General features: G+C 47.6%; 1 protein-coding gene across 2 annotated transcripts in view; it reads left to right on the top strand.

The window, feature by feature from the left end:
* The window catches only part of cacna1ia (calcium voltage-gated channel subunit alpha1 Ia), a 157,948-nt gene that overhangs the window by 102,171 nt on the left and 42,000 nt on the right, over positions 1–13,777 (top strand). For both annotated transcript variants that reach the window (XM_049013571.1, XM_049013570.1), the window contains exons 7-9: positions 7,046–7,388; positions 8,494–8,586; positions 13,210–13,546. In XM_049013571.1, the coding sequence (XP_048869528.1) occupies positions 7,046–7,388; positions 8,494–8,586; positions 13,210–13,546 (773 nt within the window). The remainder of the gene's footprint in view (positions 1–7,045; positions 7,389–8,493; positions 8,587–13,209; positions 13,547–13,777) is intronic.

The following is a 13,777-nucleotide window of genomic DNA, read 5'->3' as shown; positions in this document are numbered from 1 at the left end:
TCTACCCTCCCCAACATCCCCATTTCAAATGAACCAACATTCCTGTGGTGGTTAAGGACACTTGCAATAGGAAATTGCTGGCTCCGATCCCAGATGGCTGCAGCTGTAGTACCCATGAGCTTAACCTGAATTGCTCCAATAAAACAGCCGGTTATATTAACGCATAAAAATTGCCTGCTGCTTTTGACAAGAGCGTCGGCTAAGCAGCTAAATGTAAAACAGAAGTCAGAAAGTCTTGTTAAATTGATTTGCTTTCATGCCTTCAGGTTCTAACACAAAGGTGTGTATGAATATGTTAATATAACCGTCACTGCTGGTTTGGAACGGCGAGTTGTGGATTACTGTCCGTCAGCCAAACAAGCCGCCGGTCTGACCTGCAGTAATTGCATGTGTGTAGGAGGGCACGGACCTCCGTGTGCTTTCACATTGCTTCACACGTCAGGACAAATCCACGGGCATCTTCCACAGGATCTGTGCTTTTTGCTGGACCCCCCCAGGCTCGGCTGCTGATGTTCTGGCTCCCCCAGATGGGGATGGGGGGCGGGGGGAAGGTTTGCTAGAGTAACAGTTCAGCATCTGAAGCCAACCTAACTTACTCGCTCCTGGTGTAATCCCAGCTTGAGGAATGCTTTCACAAGTCTGTAGCACCTGACAGCGACTGGCATCACTGTACCATCCTCTGTCCAAATATCGGCCTCGGTATTCCAAAAAAAAACCTCAGATATTGTCATGGCAATAACATTTTCTCCAGATTTGGCAGCAAGATTCGCAAACTGTTTAATGGGTGATGTTTTTTTTTTTAGGTTAGCTTGCTGATTACGAACATCGGCTGGGCCAGGTAACCAAAAAGCTGATCTGTAGTTCTCTCCCTGAAGGAAACAATTCTTGGCAAACAGTACAGCAAGACACCCTAGCCTGCAAAATGGTTTTATATGGCCTGTGACTTTAAAAAATAATAAATAAAATTATTAAATGTTGCTCAGATTGACCAATCACTAATCATCTTCGCCGACACTGGCATGGGATAGAGAGGCATACTGCCGCACAGACAGCATCCACAGGGACACTCCATTCACTTTCAGGCTTCGGTTTTGTCTGCTCTCTTGCTTTTACGGACTTCTCTCTGTTTGAGGGAAAAAACAAACAAACAAACAAAGCTACTTATGAACTGGGATGTTGGAGTTTGGGCTGCCTGACTCAGAGTTGAGGGTAGTGGTTAACCTCCTGGTTCATGCAGTAGCTTTTTACCACCTAACTTACACGCTTTTTGGGGTCACTGGATTAGCAGCTTCTGTCGGTCAGTCTTAGAAGTTCTGAACCAGCAGTTGTAAACTATTGTCACCTTTGACAGGAGTTTGTAGCATGATTAACTAGTAAAAACTTTGAGAGGGGAGTTCTTAGATCCATTGTGACATGGTCAGATCTGCAGAGCTAGTTCTATAAATGTGTTTTAAAGATGTCAGGCTGTAACCTCTCCCAAGGGCTGGTAGCAAACCCTTAAGCCAAGAGTGCAGTAGATCTTTTTCAGGTCACCAGTCACAGAGATAAGTGAATGGGAACTTGTTCTGAACAGCACTTGGTGCGGAATTGAAAGGCTCTCGCACCCACAGCATAAACCTCCATGGGGCGGCAGTTGCTTGGGGGTTGGGTAGGGGTGGCGGGTTTTCACTGGACTGAGTGTGACCCAGACAGATCCCGGCCTTTGTGTCACGCTCCGTGTGTCTTTCAGCTTTCCATTTCAGGCTCGATGGGGGAGCTGGGGGGGAGATGGGGGGTGTCTTTTTTCACACCCCTGCTTGAGAAAGCAATTCGGTGTAGTGTGTCGCCGTTCACCTTGGCCTGAATTGTCCTCGAGTTCTTAAGTTTCTGTCCGTTTTCTCCTTTTTCTAAAACTGATTCAAGGGGAGATAATGTGCGATGTTTCTGATTTTTTATTTTTTTTTGTCTGGCTTTTCTGCTGCCTCCTCCTCAGATACTCCTGCATCATGGTCAACCTGACCAGCATATCACTGTGACTCTTCGGAAACTTTTTCCTGAGACCAGCCCTCCCTCCCTGAGTTTTCAGAAACCAAGCATCCAGTTTGGCCTTGGGGGGCCCAGGTGCATGTTGTCACACCCACTGGTTGCTCCCGACAGCCTCTCCTGAAGGTCTCTGGCTCTCACCTTGCTTCGCTTTGCCTGTTGTCCTAATTTCACTTTTGATGCTCGTGCCATAAAGTCAGAGTCTGGATTTGTGTGGATCAGGAATCAGGAGTTTTGGCTTTAATGACACTTTTTTGATAGATATTTTTATTGAAATTCTCTTTTCGCTTACTTGCTCTTGTAGGTCACGGTAAGCTCAGCAGCAAAGGGCAGCCACCTGCAGTGGTGCCCATGCAGCTGGGGGCTAAGGGCCCTGTTTGAGGGCCCACAGACATTTCACTATTCTGCCGAGGCTGGGCTCAGACTGGCGAACTCCTGATCCCAGACAGAGGCGCTTAACCCACCCTTTTATACCTTTTTTTTTTGCTTGTTTTTAATCGTTCCTGTTCGCCCCCAACATAAAAATGCAAAGCTGAGAATACTTATGAGCCAGTTCTTAAGGGATGTCTGACTGATCATTATAAGACCATCATGAGCACTACGGCAGTGCGGCTTCTCAGCAGGTTGAACTCCTACCTCCAGATCTCTGACCGTGGAGTTTCTCCTCACGCTTGTTCGAGTGTTTGTGCTTTTGCAGGTGAACTCAGGGTATTTTGGTTTCCGCTTGCCATCTTAAAACATACCAAGTGAACCTGTGTCTCTAATTAGCCAGTACCGTGTGATCGTGCGTGTGCTGTAATGGCCTGGCATCGCGTTCGAAGCTCCCTCTGCTTCATGCTCTGTTTCCTGGCGTAAAATCCTGGCTCACCACCTCCCTGAACCAGAGACGTGGATGAATGGATTGTACTGTTGAGCTTTTTTATGAGTTTCCATACATTGGCTTTCCTGCTCGGGTTTCTATTCTTTTACAACATCCCCCCTACTGGTTGTATATCCTAGAGCAGGATTTCTGCTCAAGGAGGTCAAGGGAATGTGATGGTTAGCATTCCGCCTTACTCCTGTAATTCAGGAGCTGACTTGGGTCCAGCATGTGGGCTACGGTGTCAGTGCTGAGGCTGTTTTCGTTTTTTAGAAAAGGTTTGAAATCCTTCCTATCATCTTTTCGTCAGCTGTCGAAATTGGGATCCTTGTGTCATGCTGCAAATGTAAAAGCTAGCAAGATTTGGGAGTCGCACTTGCATGATGTGACATGGATCTAGACCAGGTGCTGTAGGTACCATAAGCATGGATGCTGAACAGCAAACTGAAGCCTTAAGCGGTACTCTGAGTGGCTACGGAACTGACCGACTGTGTCTCATTTCCAGACCGAGCAATTAATCTCAGTTGTTAAGGTGTGGAGGGACCGTGACATTTTGGTGGGTCGTGGAACATGAATAAGCGATGGCCCTTGCCTGTGCTGTGAAATTATGCTTCATTAAGAGGCTGCGAAGCAGCACATCCTGTCTCCGTTATGCTCCTCGCCTTGTCTCTTGGGCTGTGGGCTCGTGTCAGCCAAATCGTAATATTTATGCAATAATGGAATGTGTTTAAGCATTCTTTTGATGTTAGGGTTTCTGATACCGTCACTCCAGATGCATCAACTAAACTTTGCCCTAGTGTCACAGACTCAGGACATGGTGCAGGTAGAACTGAGGGTGACGTTCCATTGGTGGCTCTGAGACTAAAACGGTTTATTAAGGAATCTGAATACGCTGGGTGAAACTATAGAACAAAAGGGACCGTGAGGGGTCAAAAAAGCCAAATGGGGAAAACAATAACTACCAAGAAACCACAAGGCAACATTGGGAGCAAGAACAGGCAAGGGAACCGACATATAGGAACATAGCACGAACTCAGTCATCACTAAGGAACTGAACACAGGAAGGTGCTTAAATGCAGAAGAACACCAGGGCAAATAAGGAACAGGTGCAAAACATAATCATATTAACAAATCAAAAAGGACTCAGGACAGCAAGGAACAGGTGGGGAAGATTACAGTTAAACGAGCATGACACTAAGGAACCTTAACACACAGCAAAGCCAGAAATTAGGAGGCACTACAGAGGGCTGAGTACACTAGAAAAGACTGAAATCAAAAAGGACACACAGGGGAAACCAGGCAAGAGCGAAAGAGCAACAAAGCCGGGGGAGGCTGGCTTTGAACCCATGAATGTAGGGTTATAGCCTCTGTGCCACATGCTCAACTCCCCAAGCTGTGCGACATTCCAGGGAGCAGGGGAACACACAAGGGGTAGATGGAGAGTGAAAGGACAGGACGGCCAGCGACACCTGCTGGCCAAAACAGGGTAGGTATTGAGGATAGGATCGGACAGGCGCTGACCTTGACCCCCTTCATATCCTGGCTTCCATGTAGTGGGGGGGGGGCAAAGTAAGTAACTGAATGGACTGATTGCTCATAGGGGTGTAAATAATTCCCTGCAGGGTGAGGGAATAATTCAGTCATCAGAAATCTTTCTTTTCTATCACGGTTCAGTCGTTTCCATTATTGTGGTAGTATGTTAGCTCTGGTGCTGCTAACATTGAATATTGATAAAGTTCAAATGTTGGCAAAGATTGATTCATCTGACCGGTGCTGATATTTAGATCTTTTTAATGTACATCAGTCGACACTTGGTTAACATATATTAACCAATGCATTGTGCCTCTCTAAAGCTAACTTTACTTTTGGTAAATGGTAAATGGACTGCATTTATAGAGCGCTTTTCTACTCCTACGAGTACTCAAAGCGCTTTACATTTCATGCCTCACATTCACCCATCCATACACCGGTGGCAGAGGCTGCCATGCAAGGCGCCAACCTGCTTACCGGGAGCAATTTTTGGGGTTCAGTGTCTTGCCACTTTGATGGGGTCAGGGGGAACCAGGGCTTGAACCTGCAACCCTCCAGTTGCTGAACGAAAGCACTACCTCCTGTGCCACCATCTTCCCACATACATACTTTTCACTTGGCTAGCCAGTTTACCATCTCAGGATCTTGTCCATTGATACCATAGCTAGCAGAAATTATTTTATTTGCACTACAAACGAAAGGTGTTTCCCAAAAGCATCGTAGTGCGACGATTACCTTAACTTAGCATTCTGCACTACAAAGCAGGGCTGAGTTTCCCAAAAGTGTTTTAGCGCAAAGATTATTAGGTAGCGCCTCATTTATAATATAATTAGAATATAAATGAACCTTCCCCTGCCGTTCTGCATTTTGGACATTCATGTACAGTATTGGCACTCCTGATTTGTGTGTGCATTCACAGCATATGAACACAAGAGTACACAACCCAGAAGTAGGAGTATCTTTATGTTACCCCCAAATATCGATTGATGTTTTCATATCGACAAATTGAACTGCCACCTTAATAAATGATTCATCATAATGCATTGATGCACCGCTACACCCCTTGCCCATTGCTTGCCCATCACAGAGCTTCAGTGGAGCCCCGCGAGACCCACCCCAATTGCTCTGAATCCTGCACTGTACCCCCCACCCCACTCCACCCCCAGCGCGTATAATGCCCAAAAATCCTATGTAGTGCACTGTAGTCCCTCGGGCATTGACAGCTAGCGAAGGAAGTTCATTGCCTTGACGACGTCTCACTAAATACGAAACAAAATATTTTCATTTTGCTTATGGATGATGCCTTTTTCATTACGCTGAAAATAGCTCGTTAAAATGTCACGGCAGACATAATTAGGCAGATGCCACAGCTGAATGGGCAGTCTGACTTCTGCAGTCCTCTGTGTGACGTGTCCCTTTGGCTCCTCTGCCTCTCTCTCTCTCTCGCTCTCTCTCTCGCTCCCCTCCTCCCCTGCATCCTCGTGCCCCTTCTCTCCTCTGAGTCATTCTGGCCCGTGCTGGTGCCTCTCCTAATTGCTCCTTGTGTTTCATGCATCTTTGCAACCTGAATTCTTAAATAAAGATTCATTAGCAGTATCCAGTCAGCCTCCCAAGCAATTAGCTGAGCCAAACTAAACTCACATTGGATCCTGGAGCATCAGATTGCCCACAAAGCCTGCCTTTGATGCACATCTCCACCTTCCCTTTGATAATACCCTAATTATGACAGGTGTGTAGGGGGTGTTGGTCCCACCCAGAAGAGCATGTGTGATGCATCCGGTGCCCCACAAAGTGGACAAAATGGCAGCGAGGCAGGTGTCTCAGACTGAGCAGGGTCCCCCGAGACTCTCCATCCACCCATTCACACAGGTGCTAAATCTTCATCTGCATACATACCCCCCCCCCCATCCTTCAGCAGTGTGGTACGCTCCAGCTGAGGGATGACTGAAACATTCTCTTCCTGGTGACAGGTCACTGTTTGGATGTTTATCTTCCTGTTTTTGAGACAGTCCCCGCATTCTTCTGAGCTGCCAATCTGTTGTTCTCCTGAAAAAACCTTCTGATTTTCATTCGGTATTCTTTCGGGGCCTCCGTGTCTTTGAGTTACTACGACGGGCCCTTTCATGTGTTTCACGCCGAAGGGAATGATAGACGGGAAACCGCGGCTGCATCTTTTCAGGTTCTCTCTCTGTCTCCCAGAACTTGAATACTGTTATTAGCGAGAGCCTTCTGGAAGGGCCGATTCGAGGGAACTGGGAGAAACACTGGGTCGAGACCTATTCGTCTTTCAGCCCTGCTGGTTCCTGCATAAATTGCCAAAGCTCTGATGAAGACATGAAAGAGCGAACAATGCAGGCATCCAGGCACTGATAATAGAGTACTAAGAATAACAGTATGATAATCATAACTATCTCTCTTCCTTCCTCATTCTGTCTCCTTCCTGCCCTCTCTCCATCCTCTTCCTATCTTCCCCTCCTCACCCTCCCTCCCTCTTCCTCCCTCTCCTCTTCACCCTGACTCCCTCTTGTTCACTTTCTCCTCCTCATCCTCATTCCCTCTTCCTTCCTCTCCTCCTCACCCTCATTCCCTCTTCCTCACTGTCTCCTCCTTGCACGCTCTTCCTCCCTTCCTCAGCTCCACCGGCATCACCCTCCCCACGCCGTACTACCAGCCAGAGGAGGACGATGAGCGGCCCTTCATCTGCTCGCTGGCGGCCGACAACGGCATCATGTCGTGCCGAGACGTGCCGGCGCGGCGGGAAGGTGGCCGCGAGTGCTGCCTGGACAAGGAGGACGCGTTGCAGCGCCAGGCGCTGGGCCTGGGACCTGAGCCGCTGGTCAACAGCAGCGTCGGCGCAGCCGGCCTCTGCGTCAACTGGAACCAGTACTACACCCGCTGCCAGACTGGCCACAGCAACCCACACAAGGGAGCCATCAACTTCGACAACATCGGCTACGCCTGGATCGTCATCTTCCAGGTGACCTTGGGTGTCATTATCCGCTGCCCTAGTGGACGCTGATCTGGAGTGATTTGTAAATCTACTGTCAAGCATTTTTCCTATTTTTATTAATGCATGGATGTTTATTAAGGAAATTAGCATTAAGGAGCTAGCTGCAGGAGATCAAATTAAGAAAATCTAAGAAAATCAAATTATTGTGTGAGTCCAACTAAAGCCGGACTTTTAAAGTACATGTAAACATGTTAGTCTGACTGAAATCGTACTAAATCGAATTTCTCTTAGTCGGACTAAGACACCCAGATAATGTGATTGGGAGTCAATTTACTCCTGCATGTAAACATCCAATCGGACTCAAACCGGCCCAGACACTCGGCACATGCTCCACAGTTTCCCCCCCAGGACTTTGACCCGGAAGTGACAGAAGAAGCCGGTACACAGCAGAGGACATGCAGCACACATGAAATGTTCCCTGTTATTCTGTCCTGATCTTTTTGCATCTGTTCTTAAAACCAGTTCGCAATTAAAGCTTGTGTGACTTCATTTGTCAACACATACATTATTAATTTTGTTATTTTTTTACATCTGTGTTAATTCAACTGGAAAAAGCCCAATACTAACAAGCTGAAAGGAGCCATATCACCACCTTTTGTAGCGGAGTCAGACATACTTGGGTCAATAAATCGATTCCCCTCCCATGCATGTATACTGGCACAAGGACAGTAGTCCGATTAAATGGCGTAGTCGGCTTAGCTGTGCATGTTAGCGTAATGATTGTGATATTCTGATAAGTTTGGTAACTATTCTAGGTTAGGTTTACATCCAGGTCATATTTAGATGTACCTTCAAACTCAAATTAACAAAATTTGACCCCTTTGTAGTTGAAAGTAGTAGGTGTCATGTGATCAGGTGACGTCATAACTTGGACAATTAAAAAATAAAGCAGAACGAAGATAATCTGACATATATACAGTATTGCTTCAGAGTTTCCAGTGAATCCTGCCGGTCTCTGGGTCCCCAGAGGTTTTTAAGAATGAGTAAAGATGATTTGAAGATACGGATTTTAAATTGTTTCATGATTGGTCTTACCTCCAATTTTGTCCTGGCGTGTTTCTGTGTGTCTCAGGTGATCACTCTGGAGGGCTGGGTGGAGATCATGTACTACGTGATGGACGCGCACTCCTTCTACAACTTCATTTACTTCATCTTGCTCATCATCGTAAGTGACGGACAGCCTCGGCTCGTCCACCTCACAGCTTCCTGCGGCCGCTGAAAAACACGCGAGTCACTGCAGTGCGGGCGACTGAGGAAAATGGTGTGTTAGAGTCACAGCGCAGCAGCCCAGCTGTAGCTTTGAGTCACTGCCCGGAAGCCGATTCATACGTTGGTCTCGGCGCTGCTGGAATGTTCGCCGATTTAATTGACAATTTGTTGTTTGTCACAGATCGTTGGTTTGCTGGCACTCCGTAATTAGAGTGCTGCAGTCAGTTTAATAACATTCTACGTCTGAGAGTCATGACATGGCTGTTGGCCTGACGAGTCACTTGAGTCACAGTCGTGGCTGTCAGTTCTGCGTGAGTGCCGGGTGAATGCTCTGCCACTCTCTCGCTCTTGCAGCACGGCTCAGAACATAAAATATAAAGACTAATATTAAAATAAGAATAGTATATACAGTGAACAAAGGTGGTGAAGAACAGAGAAGATGTTAAAAGAGAACAGATGGACTTATTTGAGTGAATCGCCTCAGTATTGCTCACCAGGGTGTGAGGATTAACAAGCTGCAGTTAAATTTATGTGTTTATTTAGCAGACGCTTTTGTTCAGTGTGACGTACAAGCGAGGAAATAATGTGCTATCATACAGTACAGCTGTCATGGAGCCAACTATGCTCAGCTTCCAATGAATGGCCAGTAAAAACTCCAAGTTAGTTTGGGCGCTAGAGCTGTACGCAGGCCTGGTGTCAGGGGGGGGATAATCGAGCCCAGGGAGCTGAGGCTAGAAGGGACAAGAGAGACAGTGATCCTTATGCAAGGGGGCCCGTGGAAATGATTTTGTCTCGGACCCAGGAATTATGCACGCTGGTCGCTGGCTGTACGATATGCAGGTCGGTTGCTGGTGGGCTGGTTGAGGTGTTTCCAGACCAGATGGGCCTTGAAGCCTTTATGTATGGTTAGAGGATTGCACCAAAGACCTAAGGAAAAGTTCAAACAAAGCTTCCTCTCGCTCAAACAGGAAAGGGGGATTAGGAGGTGAATCGCTGGAGATGGCCATGGGGGACGGGGGTTGGAGAAATGGTCAGTCAACCGTGAGCCCGGCAGGGATAGAGCAGCGCGGCTCTGAGCTCACTGGCAACTTGGGGAAGGCAGTGGATTAAAAATGGTTAAGGGAGAACTGGCGACAGCCTCTCCCTGGGGGGACAGTCGGGTTGCAGTTTGATACATGGAGCGACAACCTGAGAGTTCATTGGCTGAATATCCCCAGGAGGGAAAGCAGATGAAGCCTCACTTATAACGTCTCATCAGAATTATATTCCTCCACAAAGCCGTTCACTGAATTAGCATGATAGCGATCTCTCCCCCACACACACACTTTGTGCTATGAGGAGGAGGGAGAGCATTTCCTGCAGAGGTGTGATCATTTCATCAAGTTATTAAACGGAAGCAGTGGGTCACTACAGGGGATAATTAAAATAAAAAAAAAAAAAAACTCCCGAAGCTGACTGAAGTGATTGATTTTAATGAAATTAAAATTAAATTAACGTATTTGTAATGTGTCTTATTATTGTAGTCTAAATCTAACCCGGGGGTGAGAAGTACTATATGCAATCCCTGCGTGCTCTAAAAAAATAAAATGTCTGGACACCTGAACCTGCCTGACTTATTTCAACATAAAGCCTGTAATCAAATACCATTACCAGTATTAGTGGGTTCCAGCATCAGTTTTTTACCCCTGTAATGGGTGGTGCATTGGAAGCAGTGAATGTCGAATAATGGCGTGTTCAGTCCCTCCCCATCAACCCCCCACCCCCCCACTCCCCAAATGACTGCAGTTAGCAGTGTGGCTTTCAGATAAATTTAGCTGCAGCCCTTCATAATTTGATAGGCCTTAAATCTAATGCTCCTGCAGTCTGCTGTTTTTTTTTTTTTTTTTTACGTGAGTCCCCCCCACCCCCTCAGGAGCAGATGTCAAAGCTCTCCTCTCCCCACACCCCGACGACCCTTCCGGTAGCCTGGCAACAGAGCCCAAGCGCAGCGTCCTGAATGAGGCCCCATGCTTTGCCCTCCGGTGACGGGCCGCCCCACCGATAACGCTGCCCGGGATCCTCTTGTCTTTTATTGCTCCCCTAATTGCAGTCAGTAATATTCCTCTGGGTTGGCCATCCCTCCGCCTCACCCTCCACACCTCTCCCGTGCTGCCGCTGTGAGCGCCTCAGTTGAAGGCATTAGTCATGCATCTGTTATCTCCTGCGTGTTGTGACCGGTTACCCTACCCCTTCATGCAGAACAGGGGTCTCAAACTCCAGTCCTGGGGGGCCGGAGCCCTACACAGTTTTTGGTTCACCCTCATTTAACACACCGGATTCAACTCCTTGTGCTAATTACCACACAGCTCTTGAGCTGAATTATTTGTGGTGGAACAGGGAAAGAACTAAGCTGCCCCCCCCCCCCAGTACTGTAGTTTGAGACCCCTGATCCAGAGTCCCCGCAAACCTGGTGTGAAACATGATTCGCTCACTCCTATTCTGATGCATTTCGTTCTTGATCATTACTGCATTGATTCTGCATTGATGCTTTTTCGTTGACCTCCTATCAGAACACTCATGCATTTTCCCCGGGGATTCGAAATGTTGGTTCTGCTTGGTTCTATTTGGTTCTGCTTGCCACAAGCCCTGTTCTCCTTCTCACTGGGTAGAGATGCTATCACTCAAAGGGCCCAACTGCCAGCGATGAGTGTAGCTGCCTTATTTCCTGTCCTTCCACCGTTCCTATTCTCACACTTGTGGCTTGTATTACAGTACCTGCATTTATTTGTCCTGTGCGTGTTGCCTGGACCTGATTGTAAAGACTGTTCTTTTAAATTGGGTTTTCTATAGTGGGCCATTCTAAGTAGCCTTGTCTCATAGCAATAAATGTGTCTGCTGGTAAGATGGAGCCGTAGCGTAAAATTGTGACGGGTCAAATTGTGTGTGTCATTGACAGGGCGTAAGGATACCTAACAAAATGGCGTCCGTCACAGGCTAAGCTAGCAGGAAGATGCGTGACGAACACATCGAATGTCCGCCATGGAGCTCACAATGTCATCTTACACCTTTGAAGGATTGTGAACAACGGACGCTTTCAGAATCAGTTGTGAACCAAAGTCCCGTGAAGAACGAGGCCATGAAGCAGGAGATTCCAGTCACCGCGAAATTAATATCAAACCATAAAATTCATGTGAGGTCTTCGTGTCGCGAGTATCTGCAACAATTCCAGTTGTTATAGATTCTTTTTTGTCCTAATCAGACAATGCCTTATTTGCTGACATAATGTAGCTACAATGGGAGACGCAGTACTTTGTCATATTTAAATTAATTGCCAGCTTTGGTTAGCTGACTGGCATGAGATTTTCAATTCGAGTCTACACACATGCACAAACATTTACATGTATGTAACAGTTTTATTACCTTGTAAATAGTCTGGAGGGTTTGCAAACTGGTCTAATGCTTCTGATGTAGCTAATTTTAGGTTTACAATCGAATATTATAGATTTGCCCCAAGATTTATTGCGTGAGTCTGTGAGCGTGAGTCTCACGACAGATGCATGGGAGTTGGCGATCCTGATTTCGCCCTCGGTCATCAGTGTTGCACACAAATTAAGAGAAAATTTTATGTTTAATAAGCATCAGAGCTTCCAGTGGCAATTCGGCAGCAGTTGCCCACACCTTGGTACAGCAAAGAGGGGGCCAGTTGATTTAGCGGGTGGATGAGGAGCCCCCTTCCTCGACGATGCGACCGTCATCAAAATGCCGGTCACTTTAACTCCTCTGGAGACCTGTTTGTCCTCCCCAATCCACAGGCCTGATTAGCAGCTCTCTTCAATCAGCGGATGCGCGCTGTAGAATGAAAAAACAGACCTTTGGGGGGGGGGGCGAAGAAGTTGAATGTCGTCAAGCCCCCAGTGATGGCAAATTAGCCAAGAGGCACAGGTGGGCTCCCTCTGCTGACTTCACTAAAAGCTGTTGGTTCTCTTTCCAAGTGGCGCTTCCTGTCAGTTTCACTGTGCTTATCTAGTTTAGGGTAGGTCTTAGTGGGTGCATTTTTTTATAGCCCACCCCTTTAATCAGCCCATACGTATTTACGGTAGCTAAGCAGTGGCTTGACTGTTCACTCCCTTACCTAGATCTATAAACAGATGAGCATCCCCTTGTTGATCTCCTTGACATGATGGTCCGCGACTACAGTCAGACCAAGTTGTGCTAGGAGAGCATTAAAGATTCAGCAGATCTGTTTTTCTGATCCGGCTGAAATGCAGCCCCTTTAAGTTCTCCGGTGGCTCCCTGAAACGGAGACGCAGCCCTCCTGGCTTACTGCAGGAAGTGGGGAAGATCGGCCTGGCTGACCTTGTCTGATTTCATCAAAACTGAGCACAAGCCATCCTTCTCTGACTTACTGTTTTTTTTTTGTTTTTGTTTTTTTTACTCCTACCGAGGTTTATATTTCGTAGTTTTCAGCGTCTATCTGGGCGCTGCATCTTAGTGATAGACGTCTTCACAACAGCAGCAGATGGCGAATGTCCGCACATTTTCCCTATTTCTCAGTTCCCTTCTCTCATCTTCCTCTGCCTCTCCCTCTTCCTCCCCGCAGGTGGGCTCCTTTTTCATGATCAACCTGTGCCTGGTGGTCATCGCTACCCAGTTCTCGGAGACCAAACAGCGGGAGCATCAGCTGATGCAGGAGCAGCGAGCGCGCTGCCTGTCCTCCAGCACGCTGGCCAGCCTGGCCGAGCCGGGCGACTGCTACGAGGAGATCTTCCAGTACGTGTGCCACGTGCTGCGCAAGGCGCGACGCCGCTCTGCCGCCCTCTTTAACACGCTGCGCGGCCGGCCACCACCATCAGGGGGCGGCAGAGCACGGGTGGGCGGTCCTGGAGAGAAGGCCAACGTGAACGGCGGACACCAGCACCATCATAACCACGAGCACTGTGAGTTGAACAGGCCTTTGTGAGTCGCAGCTAAGGGAGGGGATGGGGGATTTGCAGCCCCCCCCAATAAATAAAAACCAGCCAATACAACCCCCCCAATAACCATGTTTCTCCCGTAATGGGTGGAGACCTCAACCCCCCAATGTTCCAGCCAAAGTTACGCCCTTGGTTACAGCGGGTCATGGAGAGAGAAATCAGTGGTCAGTCGATTTTTACTACAGTTCTTGCTAT

Source organism: Brienomyrus brachyistius, chromosome 5 (assembly GCF_023856365.1).
Source record: "Brienomyrus brachyistius isolate T26 chromosome 5, BBRACH_0.4, whole genome shotgun sequence".
NCBI lineage: Eukaryota > Metazoa > Chordata > Actinopteri > Osteoglossiformes > Mormyridae > Brienomyrus > Brienomyrus brachyistius.
The sequence above is the reverse complement of the archived record's forward strand: the minus strand, read 5'-3'. Positions and strand labels throughout refer to the sequence as shown.